At 44.2% G+C, this 25,000-nt stretch overlaps 5 protein-coding genes across 5 annotated transcripts in view; 3 read left to right on the top strand and 2 right to left on the bottom strand.

Moving 5' to 3' along the window:
• rpn1 (ribophorin I) overlaps positions 1–5,064 on the bottom strand; it is a 5,632-nt gene extending 568 nt beyond the window's left edge. The window contains exons 1-10 of the mRNA XM_079748754.1: positions 4,715–5,064; positions 4,023–4,087; positions 3,496–3,802; positions 3,183–3,392; positions 2,898–3,090; positions 2,419–2,518; positions 2,178–2,316; positions 1,789–1,908; positions 1,045–1,290; positions 1–554 (exon numbers count right to left, since the gene is read on the bottom strand). The exon at positions 1–554 is cut by the window's left edge and continues 568 nt beyond it. Of these exons, the coding sequence (XP_079604880.1) occupies positions 372–554; positions 1,045–1,290; positions 1,789–1,908; positions 2,178–2,316; positions 2,419–2,518; positions 2,898–3,090; positions 3,183–3,392; positions 3,496–3,802; positions 4,023–4,087; positions 4,715–4,948 (1,797 nt within the window). The 5' untranslated portion in view covers positions 4,949–5,064 and the 3' untranslated portion in view covers positions 1–371. The remainder of the gene's footprint in view (positions 555–1,044; positions 1,291–1,788; positions 1,909–2,177; positions 2,317–2,418; positions 2,519–2,897; positions 3,091–3,182; positions 3,393–3,495; positions 3,803–4,022; positions 4,088–4,714) is intronic.
• A 660-nt stretch (positions 5,065–5,724) lies between these two features.
• Positions 5,725–10,389, top strand: LOC307083864 (ras-related protein rab7). Its single transcript, XM_079747883.1, has 6 exons — positions 5,725–6,043; positions 7,140–7,197; positions 7,379–7,505; positions 8,194–8,412; positions 8,595–8,723; positions 8,922–10,389. The coding sequence occupies exons 2-6, from the start codon at positions 7,145–7,147 to the stop codon at positions 9,015–9,017; spliced, it is 624 nt and encodes a 207-aa protein (XP_079604009.1). The 5' UTR covers positions 5,725–6,043; positions 7,140–7,144; the 3' UTR covers positions 9,018–10,389.
• Positions 10,390–10,531: 142 nt separating this feature from the next.
• hmces (5-hydroxymethylcytosine binding, ES cell specific) lies at positions 10,532–12,556 on the bottom strand. Its single transcript, XM_079747882.1, has 7 exons — positions 12,422–12,556; positions 12,096–12,297; positions 11,827–11,970; positions 11,525–11,722; positions 11,152–11,303; positions 10,872–11,064; positions 10,532–10,784 (listed from the first exon to the last, which is right to left on the bottom strand). Exons 2-7 carry the CDS (start codon positions 12,282–12,284, stop codon positions 10,590–10,592), a joined length of 1,071 nt encoding a protein of 356 aa, XP_079604008.1. The 5' UTR covers positions 12,285–12,297; positions 12,422–12,556; the 3' UTR covers positions 10,532–10,589.
• A 528-nt stretch (positions 12,557–13,084) lies between these two features.
• uqcrc1 (ubiquinol-cytochrome c reductase core protein 1) lies at positions 13,085–17,208 on the top strand. Its single transcript, XM_079748714.1, has 13 exons — positions 13,085–13,189; positions 13,701–13,838; positions 13,952–14,038; positions 14,222–14,351; positions 14,552–14,750; positions 14,952–15,031; positions 15,154–15,269; positions 15,513–15,656; positions 15,989–16,149; positions 16,257–16,342; positions 16,445–16,533; positions 16,659–16,734; positions 16,820–17,208. Exons 1-13 carry the CDS (start codon positions 13,130–13,132, stop codon positions 16,882–16,884), a joined length of 1,431 nt encoding a protein of 476 aa, XP_079604840.1. The 5' UTR covers positions 13,085–13,129; the 3' UTR covers positions 16,885–17,208.
• A 5,995-nt stretch (positions 17,209–23,203) lies between these two features.
• The window catches only part of LOC307084233 (lipid transferase CIDEC-like), a gene marked incomplete at both ends in the record, with an annotated part of 4,078 nt that continues 2,281 nt past the window's right edge, over positions 23,204–25,000 (top strand). Inside the window, 2 exons of the mRNA XM_079748520.1 lie at positions 23,204–23,256; positions 23,673–23,826. Of these exons, the coding sequence (XP_079604646.1) occupies positions 23,204–23,256; positions 23,673–23,826 (207 nt within the window). The remainder of the gene's footprint in view (positions 23,257–23,672; positions 23,827–25,000) is intronic.

Genomic DNA, 25,000 nt, shown 5'->3' on the forward strand with positions numbered 1-25,000 from the left:
CCGGTGCCAAAAGTTAAAATAATAAACGGTACATTCTCAAAGTAATGGCCATGGTTCAGTATGTGCTGCGTAGGGCCGTGTTCCTGCAGCAGGGACAAAGGCTACGCTAGTACACACACCTAACAGGCCTGAAGCTACCCGACAGGCCTGGGAAGATGTTCAAATCGTTCTCTAAATTTTGTTTGTGTTGCGTGGTGCGTGTGTGTTGTGTGTTGTGTGTTGTGTGTTGTGTGCTTTCTTTGTTGAAATTCGGCACATATATGAATGAATGTATGAATTCTCGTTGTACATCTATGTTGTGGAGGGGTGGGTGGGGCGTGTTACGAATGCCCTCCTGTCGCTGTGCACGTCCTCTGTGCACGGCCAGAGACTTAGAGGGCGTCCAGCAGGCTGTCGATGGAGCTGACCAGCTCCTGCCTCTTGGTGCCGAGGGTCTTCTCGCTCTCGATGTAGGCCTCCTTCTTCACTTTGCCCGCGACCAGGCGCTCCGCCTCCTGGCAGGAGCGGCACACCATCTCCTTCACCTTGCCGTCCAGCTTCTGCACCTCGCCCACCTAGGGGCCATGATGGTGCACGTTACGGCGAGGTTCTGACAGAGCTGGTTATGCACCGCTGATCAAAGAAATGTGACTGCATGTGTTGCATGTTGTACATCCTGGCCCTTAACGTATGCACTTAGCATCGTGCAGCATCTTATCCTAGCTATCTTGTTTTACACAGAGAATAGGTTAACCTAGCAATTGTAATGCTTAGCACTTGTTTCTATGAATACCTTTACTGTACCGACAGCGATTTCTGTTGTTTCTCTTTCATCTAACTAATGTACTTATTGCAAGTCGTTTTGGATAAAAGAGTCTGCTAAATGCACTGAAAGCAAATGTTACCGCAACAAAGGACAAGCTCACTTGTTTACTTTACTTTAATGCAAAAGAAATGCACTTAAGGTCAGTAAAAGAGCCGATTATCCAGGCTTTTGAGTAGCCAGCCAACTAGCGTAGCGTACCCCTCCCAGCGGTCCACATGGCGGGACGCCCTAAATCTCACCTTATCGGCCAAGTCGGAGCCCTCGGCCTTGAGGCGAGCCTGCAGGCTGTTGATGTCATTGGTGAACGTGCGGTGCTCCGCCTCCAGCGTCTTGCGGCCACTGTTAAGAGCGCCCGTGTCCCGGGATTGCTTGTAGCGGTTCACCACCTCGTCCATGTGGCGGTACAGCCCCAGGCGCTTGTTGACCAGGGTCAGCACCTGCTCCGTGATAGACGCCACCTTCATGCGCACCTCGGCAGCCGGGTCCTGATGGGACAGAGATGGTGTCATTTTAAATTGAAAAGGAGAGTTTTGATTGGATCATGAGGTCTAACAGTTCAGAGCAGCCTCACATGAAGACATAATGGCACTCATGTGGCGCAAGCACTCGGAGGACCAACGGAAGCTGATAACCAAATATGTAAGGAAACTTTCCAAGTGGAGCGAGGCCATTCAGAAAATATATAATTACACACACAAATATGATGTATTGCCAAGACAGAATTATAAGATTGGCTCCTGTTAGGACACCGTAAATCAAACCTACGGACGACCATTTGATTTTCAAGTGAAATGCAGAAGTACTCTAAATGTTAAGCATGTTGAAGTGTTCCTGGTAACTGTGATATTATAACAGTTTCCTTCTTGAGATTGGGACACAAATCATATCTTCCAAGTCAAGAATCTTTAATTCTCATCACGTTCTTACTCATGTTATCGAAAATATCATAACACACTTCTATACACAGAGGCACACACGGTTACCTTGGTGATTGCGAAGTCCAGGCGCACGTAGATGATGACGGTGAAGAAGAGGATGTAGAAGGCACCGACGACCAGCAGAGGCTCCTGAAGCATCAGGATCTTATTGAAGGTGTAATGGACCTGAGAAGACAAAACAAGCGTTGCAATGTTCAGGGATCTCATACATACTGTGGTGTGAGGGACGGGGATATCACCCAATGAAGCAGCGCTATTCATCAACGCAAACGAGAATAAACACATTAAGATGGAAAGAACACATTTCCGGTCGGCCCTGGGTTTGGTGCGGTGCGAATACTGAAGCTTTCAAAAGATTGTTTTTGTCTGTTACTCTTTGATACAGGCCCTCATAGCCCAGTAAACAAAACGGATGAGACGATCAACTTGCTCACCACAACGTCCTGAATGTGCTGCTCAACCAGGTTGCTCTTTGTTGCGACCAGTACTGGGCGGCCGAAGGTATCCAGGTAGGTGTAGTGCAGCTGGTCAGGCAGGCGGTAGATGGGGTAAGGGGTCTCCACATGGATGTTTCTGCGGAGCAATTATTACCACGTTAAGCACAAACTACAAGAGCTACAGGGAATGGAATAGGGCTTGAATATATGAAGTCAGTCAGTCAGTAAAATGACTCGCCTGGCGCCCTCTGGCAGAATGAGTTTCACGGTGAGGGAATCGATCACCTGGTCATCAAACACGTGGTCAACAAGCCTCATCTTCAATGCATACTGGTCTCCTACGAAAGGAAAAGGAGGGGTTAGAAATTAAGAAAAGGGATGATGAGATTTGTCTCGACAGGTAGATATACTTTGCTTGTCGCTCATTAGGCAGACTCCTTCATCCAAAGAAATGTATAGGGAATTTAACATAAACAGCATCAAGGAGAAGGTATGGGCTAGGCAGGATGCTCAGGGATGCTTATACCCTAACCACGAGAATAACCTGCCCCAAACAGAGCAGAACCTAGGATAAACCAAAGCTAGATATTGGAAATAAGGGCCTGGCAAATTTTCTCACTTATAACAAAAGAGAGGAAAACTTGAGCACACTCCTGGATTGAATAAAGTGTACTGCTAGGGATGTCCTAGGTTCAGTGAGCATGGCGATTCACCTACCCAGGGTGTAGAGATACTCGTAGCTGGGCAGGTTGTAGCCAATCATGTAGTGGGTCTTCCAGCCTCCAAACAGGGGGAACCTGGGTCGCACCTCCACCTCCACCGAATCCTCCAGCACCTGCAGGTGGGAGGTGGAGATGTTTCCGATCTCGTCGCGGTAGTACACATCCTGGGCAGAGGCGGGGAGGATCGTCTGTTGGGAAAAAGACAGAAAGAGATGGTCATTGCCGGCATGGAGATTTTCTAGACTAAACCACGCGCGAGGCTGTTTTACTAGAAACGCACCTTGAAGGATTTAACCGAAGAGATGCCACTATCGGACTGCCGCTGGTAGTCGTAACGGGAGAAGGGGCCCTTGAGGTAGGCTCCGGTGTGCCTCAGGTCGATGGTCTCCTCCACAGCGATGTTGCCCCAGTGGGATACCTCAATGGTGCGTGTGATGCTGCTGATGCTAAGGAACGGGCTGTTGTTCTCGTAGTGGACCTTCATCGCGTCCTAAACGGGAGCGAGGGGGAACGGCACAAACACGGATCTGTTTGAAACGGTCTCACTCGTGTGAGTCTCTGCCGATCGTTGCACCGGGGGTCCACGCCGTTACCTCGCTGAAAGCTGCGACGTCACGGAAGGGGCCGTATTCGATGACCTCGTCGCTCTTGCTGGGGTTGCCCAGCTTGGTGTAGCTCTCCACGGTCTTGGAGGACAGGCGGACACGGGTGGTCTGGCTGCGAGTGGGGTAAGGGGAGAACAGGTAGTGGTTCCCCTGGAAGACCACCAACTGGCGCTCGGCTTGAGTGATGTGCGAGGGGAAGGGCGTAAGGACATGACTGAACACCATGTCCACCTTCACTCTCAGCTTAGCGCCTGCGGCCAGGCTGGAGGGCAACTGCACCTTGTAGAACTCCCCACTGAAATGCAGGAGTGTAGATAATCACACATGGTAATCGACGGCAATGCAGAGAAAATATTACAGTGGGATTAAAAATGTGAATAGTAATGTAAAATCTAAAAGTAATAGGAAGAGGAAATTTTCTGCTGAAGTGATTTTTAATGCAGTAACTAAAACGTAAGCTTCCATTTGGTGTTTGTTTTTCCTTAAGGTGAGGAAAGGTTATCCAAATAATTTACCTCTGCCCATGTATTGATGTTTGCTTGAGTTCAAGAGTTCCATCTTCCTCTTCATCACCTTTTACCTGGGAATCAGTTAAATATTCAAAACAAATTCAAACCATGTTTAAGATGAAGAGGTTGCATCGGGCAAAATTAAAATTGCAAAATCAACCTCTATGTCACTATGTCAACATTGCTTTAAACATTGTTGCCCCTCAACACGGAAGTAGACATGCAGCGCATACGTGTCATTCTGACAGTGTGCGGCGGTGCGGAAGCGGTCCGTTTACCAAGAACCATTCAAACCACTCAATGATTTGTCGTTTTGATAAAAACGTCCATACCTTGATCCACGTGTGTTATACATGCCTGCATGTATAAATAGTGACTCCACCAAACACCAGAAATTCTGATCTTAAATCCAATATCTATAGTGCTTCTAGATGCACACATCGTTAACTCAATGCAGGCTTGACTAGGTATTTTCCTAGATGCAATGAAGGTTATAAGTCGCTTAACTATGAAATTGCACGTTTGCAATTAATCTGGACATTTAGGGGATTATTTTGGACATTTGAAATGTCAGTCAAAGACCGTATAAAACATGTTGCAGTATGTTGAATGAGTGGCCAGCTAGCTAGCCGAAGCTAACACGTTTCTCGCAAGATGCGTGGAAGTATTCCTTCAAAAGATCGACCCAAACATCTTACCGAAGCTCCAATGTAAGCGAGGTGCGGCACCAGGTCGGGCTCCACCGCCAGTGTAAAGGTTTGCACCGCAGCATCGCCCTGGTTCGACAGGAGGACCTCCGAGGAAATCTTAGCAAGATGAGTGCTCAGGTCTACTGTTCTCCGCACGTCCTCGTTTACCAGACCTTCGGCGGCCGTCTCGGAGGCGAGTGCGGCGAACACAATAAGGCAACTGAAAACTCCTACAGGAGGCATCGTTGTGGGGATTGATGAAAACACAAAGAATGTGTTATGGGGACCCGCAGAAGGTATACAAATTGAGAAATATGTAGAGCAGCAAAAAAAGGGCCGCGCGCTGCTCTACTCCAGAAAGGATGACGCGACATTCACTGACGTGATGACGTAGAATACGCGCACTGTGCGATCATTACGGTATCCCCGAAATGAAGACTAAACATTTAATATATTGGCCTCAGCACATACGAATTTAGTATCAAATCCTCACACTTGTTATTTAAACCATACTGTATTGTCTGGGCCGTTCGAGTGATGCCACTATATAATGACCATTGTTCATCGGGTTGCAATTGATTAATTAATTGCATTTTATTTTTTCAAAAAAAGACTCTAATAATTGACTACCGTTGGGTTGCATATGAATTAAAAAATAAATAAAAAAATTCTTATCGTTTTAATTCCCAGGTAACCCGATGTGAACGAGGCGTTTTCATCTCACGGCTGAACGCCTGGAACAGGATGCTCCATAGAGAGGGCGGGACTTTCAGTTATACGAGTTTGGCGGCGAGAGGCGAGGAAGAGGGAGGGATATACCAATATCTTCCTCAAAACTCCATATTTATTAACCCTGTCTTTGCGATGTTGTTCTTGTCCTTTTCGCTCCTCCGGGGACTGTTGTACACAGCAGGAAGTTATAGACCGGAAATCACGGTAGACCGGGATAACGCTGCATCCTCTCTCATCCTAATGTGAACCAGGGCGTGTTGAGCGCTGACGTCAGGGAGTCCTGAGGTTGTTTTGGAGGAAGTGAAGAGCAGCTAGCGTCAATGTAACGTTAGCCTCAACGGAACAAGGCAAAATATACACTTGGGCAAATTCTTCTCCTGTCAAACGACAACCGTGCCAAACAGACAGTGGCCGTGTTTATGATTCATGAGGCGTGTGTTGCGAGGCTACACTACTGAAACCGCGTAGCCGTATACGTGGTTCTGAAAAACGTTTTATCATTCGTTTGATTTAGCTAGTTAGCTAGCCTGAGTGTTGCACACAATTGTCAATCGTACGAAACAGAAAGACTTTTGCCATTTTCAAGATCAAGGGACTCTCATCAAGGTAGGTTTTTTTGTGTTGACTAACTATGGTCACCGTACAGACGATGGTAAAAGTTACTCTGGTCTTGTTGTTTTGCTAACTAAATGTTAGCCTTCAAAAGACCCGTAACGTTACCCGTCAGATGTTATGAACGGAATAAACATTCATCATCTCGACATATCTCAGTCAACATGCTTACTGTCACCGACAGCTGGTTTTATCCTGAAATCCTTAGTGCTCGAGATGTATTTTTTTCTCTCCATAATTGATTGTGTCACGGACAATACCTCTAACAGTAACCCCTCCACGCCCTTTGGTAGTCAAATTAAGTGGCCGAAGGTATATGTGTTTAAATATCGGGAACAGATCGGGCAGTGGTTTTAATCGTCGTTCTTAAATCGATACATGTTCATTTCAGCTCCAACATTAGCATAGCCACATCATGCCTGCCAAGTCATGGCCCCTTTGGTCTTAAACCATGTGATCAATGACACAGTGTCATGGGTTGCAGATTACGAGGCGCACCAATAGTTGAATGCGAGCCATTCTGCATATTTAAAATATTATATATTTTATATTTATGTTGACACGGTGTCATTTTATTAACTCATGGGAGCACCTGAACAAAGAGCATACATGGTATATCCGTAGATTGGGACAATGTGTTGCTATGAGGAATGTAAATTATTTTCCGAGATGAACTTTGAACATTTCGACACACGGTCGTTTGTTATAAGATACCTCAATGTCCCGCTCAGAAACTGCAGTGATAATTTGGGAATGGTGGTGTCAAACTGTTTTGAAAGACTTGTCTATTGAGCAATTCAGAAACATAGAGGGCATTTCTGAACAAATGATTTAAAGAGCCAGGAAAGGGTAGATTCAGATCTTTGTTTTATGAAGTCAACCTGGGCCTGGGTATATCCTCCACAAGAGGCAATTTACTGGAGATGAGAATAAGAATTAAGTGCCACTGGGTTTAGTTCAAACTTATTAAAATGGACTGGGTAGAAGAAGGTACACTTTATTTGAATCGTGTTGTTATATGTATAACTTGCATACAGTACTGCTGAAACTTACGCTTCTTTTAACTCTTCTCTTTTTTTTCTTCTCCAAGGCACAATGACGTCTAGAAAGAAAGTCCTACTGAAAGTCATCATCCTTGGAGACTCTGGGTTAGTGTTATGTTGAGGCCCAACTCCTAGAACGAAAGGAGATCAGAGCAGGCCGTTAAACATTGATTTGATTAGCTGGCTTTAAAAGGTCTCTTCAGTTAACCGTTTACTTGCCGTCATTACCACATTAATCATTTTAGATCTGTAATCTATAATGTTTTGTGTCCATCTCCTTTTCTAGAGTTGGGAAGACCTCATTGATGAACCAATATGTGAATAAGAAGTTCAGTAACCAGTATAAAGCAACAATAGGCGCAGACTTCCTGACAAAAGAAGTCATGGTGGATGACAGACTTGTTACAATGCAGGTAATGAGGGGGCAGAATTTTTACAATACAGGTCATTAAGGAGACAAACTTGTAGAAATGAAGGTAGTTAGGGGGACATACTTGTTAATATGCAACTTATGAGGAGACTCGTTATAATGCAGGTAATGAGGGGACATACTTGTTACAGTGCAGGCATGGTACAATGCAGGTAATGAGGGGGACAAACAGGCTTGAAACAATGCAGGTAATGAGGGAGACAGACAGGCTTGATACAATGCAGGTAATGAGGGAGACAGACAGGCTTGATACAATGCAGGTAATGAGGGGGACAGACAGACCTATTACAATGCTGGTAATGGAGGGAGACAGACTGGCTTGTTACAATGCTGTTAATGGAGGGGGACAGACAGATTTATTACAATGCTGGTAATGAGGGGGACAGACAGACCTATTACAATGCTGGTAATGAGGGGGACAGACAGACTTATTACAATGCTGGTAATGGAGGGGGACAGACAGACTTATTACAATGCTGGTAATGAGGGGGACAGACAGACTTGTTACAATGCTGGTAATGAGGGGGACAGACAGACTTGTTACAATGCAGGTAATTGAGGGGCAGAGTTGTTACAATGCAGGTAATGAGGGGGGACAGATTTGTTACTATGTTTATATTATATAATATAATCTATTGGAGATGTGTATCTTAATGTTGTTGCTCTCTCAGATCTGGGACACTGCCGGCCAGGAGAGGTTCCAGTCGCTAGGTGTGGCCTTCTACCGTGGAGCAGACTGCTGCGTGCTTGTATTTGATGTGACCGCACCCAATACATTCAAGACCCTAGACAGCTGGAGGGACGAGTTCCTGATCCAGGCCAGCCCAAGAGACCCAGAGAATTTCCCCTTTGTGGTTCTTGGCAATAAGATTGATCTGGAAAACAGACAGGTGTGTGTTTCCTGTATCTTGGGATAAGCAGCATTGGGGTTTAGGTTGTTATATTTCTTTAGATATTCAAAGGTGTGGTTTGTTATGACAAATAATTGAGGACTAGTCAAGATTCATATTTTTGTGTGTCCGTTTGTCTCAGAGATATCTATTTGACTTGTATTTATTTTTGTTTTTGACAGGTGACAACCAAACGAGCCCAGGCTTGGTGTCAGAGTAAGAACAACATCCCCTACTTTGAGACAAGTGCCAAAGAGGCCATCAACGTGGAGCAGGCTTTCCAGACCATTGCAAGGAACGCTCTCAAACAGGTAACTCTTACGTTTTGGGGGCCCTGCGTTCATTGTGGTTATCCTGGACCTGGTGCAAAGATTCCCGGATAGTTGAGTTGCTGTTGTTTTATATTTGGCGAAAAAAAATGTTGTCATCTTGGCACGTCTATGATGTAGTCTTGGACTTCCTGTATCTAGTAGGTCTCACTCTTCTTCTCTGTGCATTCATGTCTGCAGGAGACTGAAGTGGAGTTGTACAATGAGTTCCCTGAGCCAATAAAGCTGGACCGGAACGAAAGGGCCAAGCCTTCAGCGGAGACCTGCAGCTGCTGAGGACTCTGGAGACCTCTCTGGGGGAGGGAGAGATGCTAAGCCTTCCCCTCCCATCTTGCCTTGTCTATACACCCCCCTCTCCCCGTGTCCCACTGTGTTACCCCATGTCCGACATTATCACATGCCTTTGTAGATATAAGCAGCATCCCTCTTAGACTAAACTACTATTACTACAACACATACATGCTGTACACGTCACTCTATGTACACAAGATGACACATTTTCTATTGAGTCAACTAGCCCAAAGAACACTGAGGAGACATCATGATATTTACTTTTATGATGCTTATTACATGCCAGTGTTTCCTTGTACTGTTTTGCAGCGGTGGTGGTTTCTGGTCACTCAGATGAACGATTCTGTGTCTTTCCCTGTTTTGCATCCTGATTTTGTTTCTAACACTGCTTTTACTTGTACACTATTATTATTACTATCATTAAAACAATGCTACATCTAGGCATTAGTCTGATACTTATGATAAAAAGTGAGATAGACTACCAGCATTTGAACAAGTCTCTGGTAGTGGTGGTCCACCTCCACCACCACTGCTGCATGAATATAATGGACACATCACGGCTCCACTTTACTCCTCAGTCTGGTGGTTCCAAAGACGACTTGTGTTTGGTTCAGTAGCATCAGCTTACCTCATCCACAAGAATCCAATCACATATCCAGTATAATCCAGGACTTGACAGTTCCCCCCCAAATCTCAGTTAAGTTGAGAAAGATAAAAATCACTTGTTAGGCGTAGAAGTGTGACTCCTGTGCGGCCCACATATTCTTGCATTAATTGGTTGAGAAAATGTTAGAAAGGCATGTTTCTCACTTTCTTGTTAAATTTAGCAAGGTGGTTTTTGAGACAAATATTTACATAATCATAGCTTGTAGCAGATACAGTATGGATTATCACTTCTGCTCTGTAATATAGCTGTCCATATCCAATTCCTCTTTTCTTAAGTGCAAGACAAATTCTCATGTTTTTTTGGGGGGGTCAATAGGAAAACTTCTTGGAAATATCAACTAATCAAGACGATTGACGATTGACAGTGTTTAAGTCGGCAGGTTTGTTTTCAAGCATTAACAATAATTTAGAACCATGGTTTAATACTTTATTTTCTCCTGCCAACTGTGTCAACACTTTGTATATTTGAAAACCTCTCCATGGTTTGTGGGGAAGTCAAGCTGTCTATCTCCATCTCCGTTTGCCAACTGCATATGTTGGCGGACGATTAAGTGCTCAATGTTTCTTTCATGTAATTGGCTCATCTGTTCTTATGTTTAGAATTTGAATTGCATCTTAGGACATGATAGGATACGTACAAAAATATCAAAATATCTTTGGTGTTTCATCATCAGCATTCATCATTACAATATAAATATGGTAAATGCATAGCATCTACCTTGTTTGAAAATGTCTTTGCATAATAATGGTAATAAAAAAATCTTGAACTAATTGGATTTAACTTTTATTAGTTCATATTAAAAATGATGTTCCTGACAACAAACAGTTCCACATGGAACACAAGTGACGTTAAAAGTGCACATCAAGCCTATGAGATCCCTATTTGCACAATCAGTCAATTCTGGCTTTCTTGCTGGCGCTCTTCAGCCAGTTCTCGAGAATCCCTGAAGACTTGAGGTCCTCCTTGGCCTTGGGTTGTTGCTCTTGGGTTGTGGCGTCGCAGGTGCTAGGCTCTTTCCTCTTTGATGAGGGGCTGTCCTTCAACCAGCTCATCATCATCTTACTGCTTGCTGTAGGTTTGGACTCCTGCGTTCAAAGGTCAGATCTGTCAGCTAGATTAAGTGACCCCATTCAATGACATACTCAATATAACATGTCAGAAAAATGCAATACTTTCTTGGCTTGGGGATCCACCGGCTGCAGGCATTCTGGTGAGTTGTTCCGAGAGTTGTTGACAAGAGACGAAACTGGGTGAAAGGTCAAAAGGTTTGTCGGCTGTAGCATTTTTAGGGCATCCGATGACTTCACTTCACCAAAGTCAAGCCACCTTCTCACATCTGCCTCTCCATCCAGAACGGCAGGCATCCTAGAACATCAATCACAAGGGCAATTTAGGGTACAAAAATAATCAAAAACGCAAGTGCAGGAGAAAAGCATGCTGGGTAAACCCTACCTATCGTGAATGTTCTGAAGGTTTGGGGAGGCATCGACTGTGATAACAGTGTATGTATATATGGGCTCTTCGCCCCCAGGAGGTTTCCAGCAGTCAAACAGTCCAGCGATAGTCAGCAATCTCCATCCGGTCCACTTATCTGTTTCACCTTCCTTGTAGTCATATTCACATATGCACAGGATGGTAAGAACAACTTATTTTGAACATACTGTATGTGAGGTAATTTAAGAGACACTTTGAAGTACTTTGAAATCAAGATCTTAACTCATGAGCAAAAACTATAAAATGAATTATAAAAATCTGATTTTCGAATCGGTTATTGTGTGCAAGGTTTTTAAGCTTACAGTAACCGCTAAGCAACTACGGAGCTGACCTCTTCAATGTTTGAGGCCTTCCCCTCTGGGGGGAACTCAACGTCAATCTCATCCCATTGTTCCTCCTCTCCAAGACTGGAGTCTGGCTGGCTCTGTGGAAAGTAGATGAAGAAGGGCTGCTTCTCTTTCCCCTGTCGTCTCCACTCATAGAAGCCATCAGCGAGGATGACACAACGCTGTCCTTTCAGAAAAGGGTCCTTTGAAGAAGATTTAACAAAATAAATGGTATACATAGCGAATTATAGCACATAGGCAAATAAATACAAGAATTGTCATAACAGTGAGGCAAGAGTATATCTACCTTGTAGGACTTTTTGTCTAACAGACTTTCACTGCGACAATTGTTGGTACTATACTGCATCTTGCGGGGGTCATCTTCTCTGAACCAGGATGGGATCAGACCCCATCGCATCGCGGCCACCACACATTCATCCACTGACGCATCCTGAGGGGACGACAAAAATCTCACTATGTGGATCATATGTCATATGTGGTACCTTTTGAACCATAGGATATGGACATGCAAAACATACACAAACATGAACGGTGAACAATGAGGTGACCGCGCACCTTATCAAAATGTCTTTGAGACAGAAGCACCGGACTAAATGACTGTGGACTCTTGTTGTAGGACGGCCGATATTTGTCTGCATCTCCATCTCTCCATCTTGGCTGACGTCGCTGCCCGTGGCGGTTTCTGTAGCGAGAGGCGCGGCTCACTTCCTCTGGGTCCAGAGTGCATGCAGTTCTGCCGCACATTCTTACGAGTTGCCTGTAGGAAGTTGAACTATATATTGTAACGCCAATGTTTGTAGTTGGTTAGCACATAGCATGCTAAACACAACACAAACCTGAAGACAAGTATAGTTATGAAGCGAAACACCTTTCGCTCTTACCTTTTTAGCTGTTTTGGGGTCTGGTACAATGAACGTCACTGCTGTATTCTATCTGCAATTGTGCATAGTACTTGTGTATTGGCTGCTCTGAACGTACTGGGTATGCATAGATGAACGTGCCCAGGCAACTCCGAATCAAACAGACCGTGATAGAGTCACGTGACCGGGGACCAAAACAGTCATATAAAGATATCAAAAACCTGAAAATAATAGTATATTATTTATTTAGGGTGTGAGTAAAGAGCATAAACGTGCTTTTCTTGCCAGTGAGACTAATGATACTTGGCTGACATATATGATGAATTAATTATAAATAAGTCAAAATAACCAAATCAGATTTTTTTCAAACATTAGAATACATTTTCCATCTATGCTTAATATTTGATTAAACATTACAAAATACATTGTAATGTCTGATGAATCGTACATAGATATTTCCTTCGGAAGAAAAACACGAAATATTTTGTCCTCGTCCATTTAAGCAAATGCCCTCTATAATAATGTTAAATTGTTCGGATATTTGATCATGATGGATGTGTACTGAGATTGGTCTGGTTCCCAGGGTATATCTGTACATTATGGACCTATTAAAGAAAGGTGTACATCCATGGTCACCAGAAGTGCTACGTCCTTCACGTACAGTGACGTAATTTACGTAATACGACGTCCTGTACGTAGGCGCGACCCATTCTTGTATACCATAGCAAAATGGCGTCCGTTTGCCGAGTCGGGAGCACTGTGGGGAGAAGCCTCGCAAAATACCGCAACGTGAGTGACAACGATAACTTTTCGTTTATATCTTTCAAGATATGCTTTGAACGAAGTGGTGATGTATGATTGAATCGATGGCTGTACAATGTTTGAAAGCTGCTAGCCTGCTAAGCACTAGCAGGCTAGGATGCCTTCAACGCAAGGTCAACTATCAAGGAAGCCTTCCAATACTCTCTAAACCGCACACTATTACGTTTTTTTGTACTTAGAGGAGTAAGACATAACTGGGGAATCATTGATCGTTTCATTATTACTATTTAAGTAGTTGCCCTCGTTTGCCCTGCTGACCCATCCAAGGTTTTCCGGCCGGTTGACTTTGTCAATAGTTGTCTGTTATGCGTTACGGATTGCATAATTAGCGGTTTGAAGTGAATAAATTGTAATTTTGGGGTGTTCAATTGAACATGGTAATTGCTTAAGTTGTCAAACTAATGTTTGATAATACATGGCTGACAAATCAACACAAACCATTTTTCGTAACAAAACATTCTGGTCGTCCCACCTGCAGCCCATCCTGCTGTCTCTGCGACGTCAGTCCTCAGTCAGCTATGCCCAGAGCCTGGCCGGAGCCCCAGAGACCCGCCTGACTGCCCTTGATAATGGCTTGAGGGTTGCCTCCGAAGAGACCGGACATGCAACTTGCACTGTATGAGCCTGTTTCAATGTAGTCTGAAGGACAAACATTCCCCATGAATTACTAAAATTATATAGTGCGTCATTCTTAAAGTCGTACAAATCCTATGAACTCCCTGGTTTCAGGTTGGACTATGGATCGGTGCTGGTAGCCGTTATGAGAGTGAGAAAAACAACGGTGCAGGCTTCTTCCTGGAGCACATGGCCTTCAAGGTATGTGTCCTCTTCAACCATGTCCTGCAAGTGAACTGGTGGTCCTACGTAGACAAAAACGTACAAAATCAGAACATTTATCAGCTCTCGTACTTGCTTACAGGTATAACTGTTTATAATCTATAATATTTTTATGAAACACCCTAATTTCTCCTCTCTTCTACACATTCTCTCCAACTCCAGGGGACCAAGAAGCACCCACAGACGGCGCTCGAACAAGAGGTGGAGTCCATGGGTGCCCACCTGAGTGCGTACACCTCCAGGGAGCACACCGCATACTACATGAAGACCCTGGCTAAGGACCTGCCTAAAGGTGAGACCACTGGGAAGCCTTCTGAAAGCCTCCACCAGCCTCCCCTCCTTCAAGTCAAAACGAATTCAGTGTTCTGAATGACGTGTGTGTATATAAAGAACTTGTTTTATGTTCGAAGATGAATTGAAATATCCGAACGTCATGTTTAACGCTGAAGAGCCATGTTTGTGAACGGTCTTTGGTGCTTGTCGTGTCCCCAGCCGTGGAGCTGCTGTCGGAGGTGGTGCAGCACTGCTCTTTGAACGAGGCGGATGTGGAGCAGCAGAGGGCCGTGGTGTTGCGAGAGCTGGAGGAGGTGGAGGGCAACTTACAGGAGGTCTGCTTGGACCTGCTCCACGCCACAGCCTTCCAGGGCACCCCCCTGTCCTATAGCGTCCTCGGACCCTCCTCCAATGCTAGGTAGGGTCCTGCACGTGCTTCAATTAAAATATATATTTTCACATGAATCTTCGAATTATTACATTCACATTATGCATTATTAGTTAACAATAAGGGACGTTTTACTCATCTGGTGGTTCCTCAGTTTTTCCTCATGTAAATGAATCCAAAGCATATTTTGACACTATGATATAAGTGATGGTGCTGATTGTTTTTCTCCAGGACTCTTTCCCGTCAGGACCTAGTGGAGTATCTTGGCAGCCACTACAAGGCCCCCCGCATGGTGCTGTCAGCGGCCGGGGGTATGACTCGTTTCCTTCTCCGCTGCACCCTCCTGGGTTGTTATTTGATCGGTTGTGTGCATGTGCGATGAGAATCTGGGATCAATGATGACATTATCGGTCTATACATGATTATTCTGCAGGTGTGAACCATGAAGAGCTGGTGGGCTTGGCCAAGACTCACTTCAGCGGCCTGTCTTTTGAGTACGAGGGCGACGCCATCCCAGTGCTGTCTCCCTGTCGCTTCACTGGAAGTGAGGTGAGATGGCGAAGGCTGAAGGCTGGCCACAAAAAAGAAACTGCAGTCTCCTTATAACGTTTGTCGATACATACCAGAACAGCCTGTTGACCTGTCTTTAGCCTCGTCCCGTTGACCTGTCTTTAGGCGCGTCCCGTTGACCCGTCTTTAGGCTCTCGGGTTTCTCAGCCTGTTGACCTGTCTTTAGGCTCTCGGGTTCCTCAGCTTGTTGACCCGTCTTTATTCTTCCTCTCACCTCTTCAGATCCGTATGCGTGACGACGCTATGCCCCTGGCTCATGTGGCCATTGCTGTGGAGGGCGCCAGCGTCGGCAGCCCGGACATTGTGCCTCTGATGGTGGCCAACTCCATCATTGGAAGCTATGACATCAAGTCCGGCGGTGGAAAGGTTAGGAGAAGTGGAGCCCATGGGTCAGCAGTGTGTTTGGTTAGGATCATGCATCGGACAGGACTCTTATCTTGTGGCCATTGAGGGGCCGGAGGATGTCCCCCTCCCTCCCCTGCTTGTCGATCAATTTGAAAGGAGCGTAAGCTCACATGCACTTGCTAGCATGTATACCCGTTTATAAACCGATGTGTAGAGGAAATGGACACTTTATGATTTTAACTCTGGGATGTGTTTCTAACTTTTGCGGACCCACCCAGTGTAGAATTAGGAAACACAGGATTTAATCAAATCGTTGTCATCGTGTCTATAATTAGCTGCTCTCTCCTTCTCAGAATATGAGCAGTCGTCTGGCTGCGATGGCCGCTGAGGAGAACTTCTGCGAAAGCTTCCAGGCCTTCCATTCGTCCTACAGCGATACCGGCCTGATGGGCATGTACTTTGTGACCGATATGCACCACATAGAGGACATGATGCACTGGTCTCAGAACGCCTGGTCAGTGATGCCTCCACAGATGGAAGTGACATGCATGCACATGATCACATGTGGAATGGTAAAAGTTGTATTTCTGACTTTTTATTTTTTTACCCTTTTTTCTTCAGGATGAATATGTGCACCACAGTGACAGACAGTGATGTCGTCAGAGGCAAGAAGTCTCTGAAGGCTAGCCTAGTGGCACAGCTCAATGGTATTTATAGAGTTATAATTTTTCCAAGCCAAAGGACTACATTCATATTTTTATTTCTCTCCCATCACACTGGAAAGTAAACATGTCTTTGACCTTTTTAAGGAACGACCCCAATCTGCGACGACATCGGCAGACACGTCCTAAACTACGGCCGTCGTGTTCCTCTTGCTGAGTGGGACGCCAGGATTAACGTGAGTGCACTTTCCCAAGGCTTCTCTTCCATGCCGATGACACTATCGCTGCCATTTTAATGGGATACTTCCCAAGCCTAAACACACATGTTGACGGTTCATGCTTCCCTTGTGGCTCCTTGCAGGCCGTGACGCCGAAGATGGTGCGCGATGTCTGCTCCAAATACATCTATGACAAGTGCCCCGCTGTGGCAGCTGTCGGTCAGTTTGTCTTCTTTAACCTGTCTTATTAACGTTATACATATATACCGTTCAGTGTTTAACCAGTCCCTCTCTCCCACCCCAGGCCCCGTTGAGCAACTTCCCGACTACAACAGAACACGCGCCTCCATGTACTGGCTGAGGTTCTAAGACGTCCGGCATTGTGTGTCCAGTAGCCCAGCTCAACACAATCTGCCATCCACCTCTTCACCCCCTCCACATGCTCGCTCATCATTCTCATTGAATGTGCTCTGTGTTGTAGTTCTTGGTTCAGACCTGTTGCTGGCTATTTAAGAGCAAAGTGAGGGGTTCCTTTTTGAACATGAATCGATCGGTCTACCATTAAATCAGGACATGGTGGAACTAGTCCTTGAAGAGCAAACATCTATTTATGAATAACGATTTGTTTCTGTCCTCTATTGTACATAACGGAAGCTCTGATTCCCAACAAATAAAACGCTGTTGTTCAACATAGTTTTTTTTCTAGTGTCTTGTTTGTTTCGGTTGTGGCCATCCGGGGTGATTTGTAAAGCAAGCTTCACAAATCAGTGTAGCAATAGTATGCTGGAATAACCATGTAGATGGATAGATACTTGTTTAAATCATATACAATTTGCATACATTTCTGGAATGGGCTGAAGCAGTATGTACTGTATGTGTATATATTTATATAGATATATAATGCATGATAAACAAATCTTATCATCCATGTCATGACTTATTGCTGTGTTAACTGTAGGGAACCTGCTGGGTAGGACAGGGGCTTGTCTCTGAGTGAGCAGATCCTTCTAGCTCAGACTCAAGAGTGCATCAATACCTAATGTAGACAGCATGTCCCTAGTCCCCCACGCCCCAACAGGTCATACGGAGGGTACGGAGCTAACTAGGATGCATGTTGGCTTTATGCAACCCTTCCATGCGTTACCCAAAGGGGTCAAACAGAGCGCGTGATGCCTAGCCGGCCTCAGGCATCACCCAGTACTCAATATGGATGCTGTGGGTAATCTGAGTAAAAACAATGCTTATCATTAATCAGATGAGGATTGTGGTTTGATGGATGGCCGGAGGGGGGCTGGAGATGAGGAAGTCTCAATGTTGTTCACTCTTCCTAGTTCTGTCCTTCCTGTTCCTGTTCCTTTCTCTGGCGCTCCAGGCATGTTTCTATGTCTCAATACATACTATCGCCTCCTCCTTCCCCTGTATTTGTATTCTGTTTATAGAAACTTGCATCACACGATGGATACATCATGAAATGTCGTATTTAAAGCCATTGCTTCTAATGCAGCATATTGATGATAATTGTTGGTTTGTGTTCTTCAAATCTGGCTGAGCACTGTGATTCAAGTTAATCTCAAATTAACCTAACTAGTCTAGTTAACCCTCTTTATGAGTTTACCTTGAAATATGATAAATTGTTGTAAAGTACAAGTATATGTGTGGTACAAATATAACTTGTACTCCCATCGCTAAACAATATTCTACATAACTAATATATTTATATATAAGATATATATTTTGCTTACGTATTTTTGGTAGAGTTAAAACCAAATACCGAAGTAAATAAGTTATGCCAAAACCATGACATCCTCCTTAATTATTGTATCCAATAACTAAATGGTTCTACATGCAGGGATTCAACTTCAAAAAATAAAGACTCAAACATACCCAAACACACTGAAGCAAAACCAATAGATCAAAGATCACCGTTCCTGGTGGAGGCTTTGTTACGTTGTGACGTCATTGTGACATCTTCAGGAGACAATGTGACCTCAATACCAAAAACACCAGTTCATGCTTTTTCTTTTATACACCGCGAAAATGCATACAGACATTTTTTAGAGCTGCTTTTATAATTCATAATGGACAAGCTATTGTTATTACTATCACATTATTTTTAGACAAAAACATTCGCACATAACAACTAGCAGAGAGGAAATGAGTTGAGACGAGATGTGTGTGTGTGTGTGTGTGTGTGTGTGTGTGTGTGTGTGTGTGTGTGTGTGTGTGTGTGTGTGTGTGTGTGTGTGTGTGTGTGTGTGTGTGTGTGTGTGTGTGTGCGGGTGTGTGTGTGTGTGTGTGCGTGTATCTGTGTGTATGGTCTGTGTGGGGGCGTTTGTGTGTGTATGGATGGAGTGTTTGTGAGTGTGTGTCTGGGGGATGGGGGGGGGGGGGGGGGGGGGGGGGCAAGATGTAAAAGATAAACAGAGAGAGGCCAGTGAAAAGGATGTAGGCTGTGTGATACTGAAGAAGAGCACAGGTCCAGAAGAGAGGAGAGGAGCAGAAGTCCAGCTGATACGGAGCGGTCCCATCGCAAGGTGCTGCAGAACCTCACCAGAGAATACATCAAACCTCACCAGAGAATACATCAAACCTCACCAGAGAATACATCAAACCTCACCATAGAATACATCAGACCTGCTGAAGAACACTGAAGGGAAAAGGGGGCTTTTTTGGACAAGTGCTCCCTCCACGTGTTGACATTCAGTAAGTTACCTGGCAGTTATAACCTTTTAATGATCTTAGCATCATGCATGTGAAAAAATATCTGAGAAAACTATTTTCATGATTTTAGTATAGGGGATTCAAAATATCACAAGAATGGTCTAAATAAATTACATTGATATAATCTTTTCACCAACAATATCAAAGGTCATTTCTAGACAAATCTTTTTTTCAGTATTTTGTCTGTTGTAGTGTAAAATCAAATATATTACCAATGTTTAAACCAGCCTTGCAATTTGACTATATCAATATTAATCAGATTATAACACACCACTGAGACTATTTTATTACTCATGGAATGGCCAATAATATCCTCTAATTTATCGTGTGTCCCTGCAGAGTTGTGACGATGTGGAGCTTCCCCGTGTGGTTGTGTCTGGTCCTGCTGTTACCTTGGTGTGCCCAGTGCCAGAGGGGTGGCTCGGCCGGCGCCAGTCCGGATCAAGGCATGCAGACGGACACACTGGCTGTCGACATCGTGAACCGCAGCGGCATGTTGATCGGGTTGTTTCCTCCAGAGTTTCACCCCGTGCTCCGCCAGGGACGAGCCCCGCCACGCCCCGCCTCCCAACTCCCCAAGAGGGCCCAGCAGGGTTCCCGATTTGCCCTCTCCCTCGATGTACCCACCAGCATCCAGTGTTCTCATAGACCTGGCCAAGAACCAGGACATGAGGACCAAGGCAGCTGCCAATGCAGAGCTCATGGCTCGCATCGGCTAGAGGTAGGGGCAATGCCGGCCACCGGGGGGCGTCGCGGAGCCAGGAATGACGGTTACCTTTCAAATCGTTGATTTGTTGGGGAAGGGATACATACAAAAGGTATGGTCGTAGATGGTGTGGCTTGCTTTTTATATATTCATATATTTGATCTTACAATGCCAAATAGATCGCGCCCAGACGGACAATGACTGGGAAATATCGATAAACAATGGACTTACATATATTTAGAAACTTGGTTCAATTGGAATGGAAAAAGAAAAAGAAGCAAAATCAGATGAAGCTGGTCTTTTGTCTCTGCTACAAAAACATCAAAACTAATAAAACAAAATGCCCAGGTCAGAAAAAGATCTCAATTAAAATGTATGTGTTGTAATTGTAGAATGTTGGCCATCTTTGCATAATTAATAGAAATGAATTGTAATAAATCTCATTACGAAGACCATTGCTCTATCTGTCTCTCTCTCTCTGTGGGAGTTTAATTTAGGATTTGATTCTTTTTGACGTCACACATTTAATTACAAGCTTCAGCAGCCAATAACGCACATTAAGAGCCTTGTGACTCACAATAACAGGACCACTGATACAAGAACAAAGGCTTATCAAGGAAATTGACCTCAGAGAAAAAAGAGCACATCTTTTCAGAGATTTATGGTAATGGCCATTTGCTTCATTTGGTTAACAAGAAAGAGCTTTTTTTAGACCATGAGTGCGAATCCAACGTGATATGACTTGGACTGATGAAGTTAACAGTCTGACAATGGGCGACTTGGGCCCACGATGCAGAGAGTGCAAAGCAGCGTCATCCTCACCAGCATTGTCATCAGTAGGGAAGTGGAACTCAAAAGTACCAGAGAGAGAGAGAGAGAGAGAGAGAGAGAGAGAGAGAGAGAGAGAGAGAGAGAGAGAGAGAGAGAGAGAGAGAGAGAGAGAGAGAGACAGACAGAGACAGAGAAGAGAGAGGTCAGAGAGACAGAGAGACAGATATACCAGAAGAGAGAAAGAATTTGAGGGGACAGAGAGGAAGACTATTCATTGGATGCAGGCCTCATGGATCCTTGAATGGATACTCAGACCCATTCAACTGTTCCAAAGAGGATTTCAGATCATAAATGTCTTATGAGGGACTCATGAAAACATTTTAATTACAAAGATGCTGAGTTATCCCCCATTAACATAAGCCCTGAACAAGGAACAGATGTTTGTTGGCATGTTTATTCTGCATGATTTTACTCAATACACTCATATCCACATGAAGCAACTACATAAAAGTATGCCTATATGCCGCCTCATTTTCTATACATTATTATTTATCCTATGGGATTGCAATAATTTGTAATAAGGGATTTGGTCAATATGGACTCTGTAATCTTTCCATGGTCCAGCTTAATAATAATCGACACACACCCTGACTCAGCTCCAACCACTGACACACCTAGGTAAATAACTGGCCCAGAAGTATGCAGTGTCTTATTCTGACTGACTGGAGCCCAACCGATCACAACTGATCATTTCCCTTTGTATGTTGTACCAATATAGCAACATAAGAAGCACAAACCCACAGGTAGGCCTACATGACAGGAATGTGATGTATTACATTGTAATATATTAATAAAGTGAACTAAAGCCTCACGAAATATATCTGGATTCTGAGGCGAGTCTGCACCCTTCCGTTTCAAGCGCTTCGTGTTGGCTGCATGCGCCTTTAAAAATGGCAATTAGGACCTGCCAATGAGGGGCCTCCAATAAGGGTCGTCAGGTAGCACTTAGGGGGTGTCTGAAGAACGGTGGCGAGTCGACGAGAGCTGGCATAGGACAACAGAGGAATAATGTGAGTGTGTTTTTGTTTTTACTTTTAAATTGCACGTTTACAGGTTGTACGACGAATAGTGAAGGCTACTTGAGTTCGAAATTAAACCCGTTTGCGTTTGTGTATCAACTTTGTTCGAGGCAGACGTTATTATCAAACTCAAGGGTGCTGTTCACTGGACAAAACAATGAATCTTACAGATTTTTACTTCGGGTTTGATATTCTAGAACTACTCTGATCTGTTCGCGACTGACTATAGAATAAATCAAACATGAGTGAGGGCGATATGCTTATGACCCAAAATCAGTAGTTTGGAATAGGCGTGACCCATCATTCCACATCACCAGTGTTAGTAACCGATTCAACTCTGTAAGAAATCAAATCAGTGTGTGCGTCCTCGCTGTGGGCCTACATATGGGCATCTGAACGCAGGGACACACGCACTGACATCATTGTTATCTGATTGAATTCCATAGCATTACCTAACGTATCATGTCTGGCTGAGGCTCAGGCACCTTGTCCAATAGAGTGACGTCTATGATTTAATGATGAGGAACAGAGCATACTGAATGAAATGTGTCATATTAATACAAGAATGAGGCCTATTTGTGAGTGTTATCAAAGTGCCCCCCATACACACACACACAACCCATCACTCGAAATGCAAATGACCTAATCCCTCTTATTATTTTTCCTACCCCAACTAATACAATTATTTTTGCTGAATGATAAATGACACATAGTTATGTAGGACATTCATATTGAACGATCATGTGACTATGCGTGGTTCCCCAGAGGATTGCTCAACACTGCTCAAGCACAAAGGTGAAAGAGCAGAATGGTGCAATACCATTTAAATAGAGGCGACGCAACACTGAGTCTAGATAACACTGAGTCTGGTGAGGTTGTTAAAGCGTTCAGTGAATTGCGTTTCTTCAAAAGTTATTTTTAACAACTGGGGAACCGAGAATTGTTTATTGGTATGTACATGTTTAATCATCCATTTATTTTGTACTTTTTGTATACTTTTTCTAACTTCTTTTGTATTGATAGGTGTTTTTCACTGACTAAGACTTAATTTGATTAGGTGTATTAGGCTCTGTTTAGATTGTTTCTGTCAAAGCACATAGCATAGATTCTCATTTGTGTATGTGATCTGAATAAATACCCTCTGGTCTTTAAAGTAGTTCAGGAAAGTAGTTGCATCATTTTTGGATCAGGCGGTCAGTCAATCGATTTATCATTTTGGAAGTAAATCTATTAAGCAAATTAAGCAAAAAAAAAAAACGTTCACCACATATATGTTTCAGTTATTATTTTGAAGATTCCCAAGATGAAAAGTAGTGAAAAAGTCTGTTTTTGGTACGGACTACCTGCGATTTAAAGAGCTAACCAGTGCCGTCATGCTGTTGATCTCTGGTCTTTTGTCGGCTCTCAGGAAATGGATTACGCCATGAAGTCCCTCGGTCTGTTGTCTCCAACTTCCCTCTCAAAGTATGAACCCAAACAAGCCCAGCTACTCGCTGCCGTCACTAGTGTGTCTTAGTGAAGAGATTATTCCAACAACCGAATGATTGATCTTTTTTTATTCTTTTTTTGGGGGGGGCGGGAGGGGGGATTTATCAAATAACTTCTGATGGTTTTAAGAGAAATGTTTTATGTTTGTATTTCTCTTTCTGATTTGGGAAATTTAGAATGTATAATGTTTTTTTGTAGGCAGTGTAAAAAGCCTAGATCCTAAACAGAGAAAATACTTGGGACTGGAAGCTTATTGTAGACGTTTGCCATTATTCTATAGACTGAATACAATCGTTAACTATGTATAATTATTGCAGCCTTGGGCAGGCTCTTGTGTTCTAAATCATTACAATCTCACAAGCCCCCTTGGGCGATGTGTTTTACTCCTCCAGATACGTAACGGCCAGCATGTCCGCCAGTGCGTCCATGACCCAGCAGCTCCTGGCAGCGAAACCCCCTCCGTACAAGCCCTTCCGCGTCACTAGTGCAGACCGTAGCCTGAAGAAAGGCATCATGGCCAATGAGCTTCGAGACCTGATCAGTAAGGTAGAGTCTAAAGACACTCAGGCTGAGGCTTTCCTGAAGGCCTGATCAGTAAGGTAGAGTCTAAAGACCCAGGCTGAGGCTTTCCTGAAGGCCTGATCAGTAAGGTAGAGTCTAAAGACCCAGGCTGAGGGTTTCCTGAAGGCCTGATCAGTAAGGTAGAGTCTAAAGACCCAGGCTGAGGCTTTCCTGAAGGCCTGATCAGTAAGGTAGAGTCTAAAGACCCAGGCTGAGGCTTTCCTGAAGGCCTGATCAGTAAGGTAGAGTCTAAAGACCCAGGCTGAGGCTTTCCTGAAGGCCTGATCAGTAAGGTAGAGTCTAAAGACCCAGGCTGAGGCTTTCCTGAAGGCCTGATCAGTAAGGTAGAGTCTAAAGACCCAGGCTGAGGCTTTCCTGAAGGCCTGATCAGTAAGGTAGAGTCTAAAGACCCAGGCTGAGGCTTTCCTGAAGGCCTGATCAGTAAGGTAGAGTCTAAAGACCCAGGCTGAGGCTTTCCTGAAGGCCTGATCAGTAAGGTAGAGTCTAAAGACCCAGGCTGAGGCTTTCCTGAAGGCCTGATCAGTAAGGTAGAGTCTAAAGACCCAGTCTGAGGCTTTCCTGAAGGCCTGATCAGTAAGGTAGAGTCTAAAGACACAGGCTGATGCTTTCCTGAAGGCCTGATCAGTAAGGTAGAGTCTAAAGACACAGACTGAGGCTTTCCTGAAGGCCTGATCAGTAAGGTAGAGTCTAAAGACACAGGCTGATGCTTTCCTGAAGGCCTGATCAGTAAGGTAGAGTCTAAAGACACAGACTGAGGCTTTCCTGAAGGCCTGATCAGTAAGGTAGACTCTGAAGACACACAGTGAATGTTTCAACAGTTGATCTGTTGAAAGAGCCAGGAGAAGGTTATTATAGAAATGATGTGGGACATGGAAGATTCTGACAAAGGTCTTTTATTGGCCCCTTTTTAATCATGAATTGGTGGCGTGAAGCAGCATGAGTCAGAAGTGAGAAACCATGAAGATGACTGGCAGCATGAGTCATAGCGAGGAAGGAGATGTGTTCTTTGTGCACTGGAATATATTACCACGGATGCAATGAACGACTGAGCAGTTTGAAGACTTGGATGAGGTGACGTCTATTGAGTCCAACCTCTGACAGAAATACATCCTAATGCTCTCTGTACATAAGCATACAT

This window comes from Pollachius pollachius (genome assembly GCF_949987615.1).
Source record: "Pollachius pollachius genome assembly, chromosome: 12".
Taxonomy (NCBI): domain Eukaryota; kingdom Metazoa; phylum Chordata; class Actinopteri; order Gadiformes; family Gadidae; genus Pollachius; species Pollachius pollachius.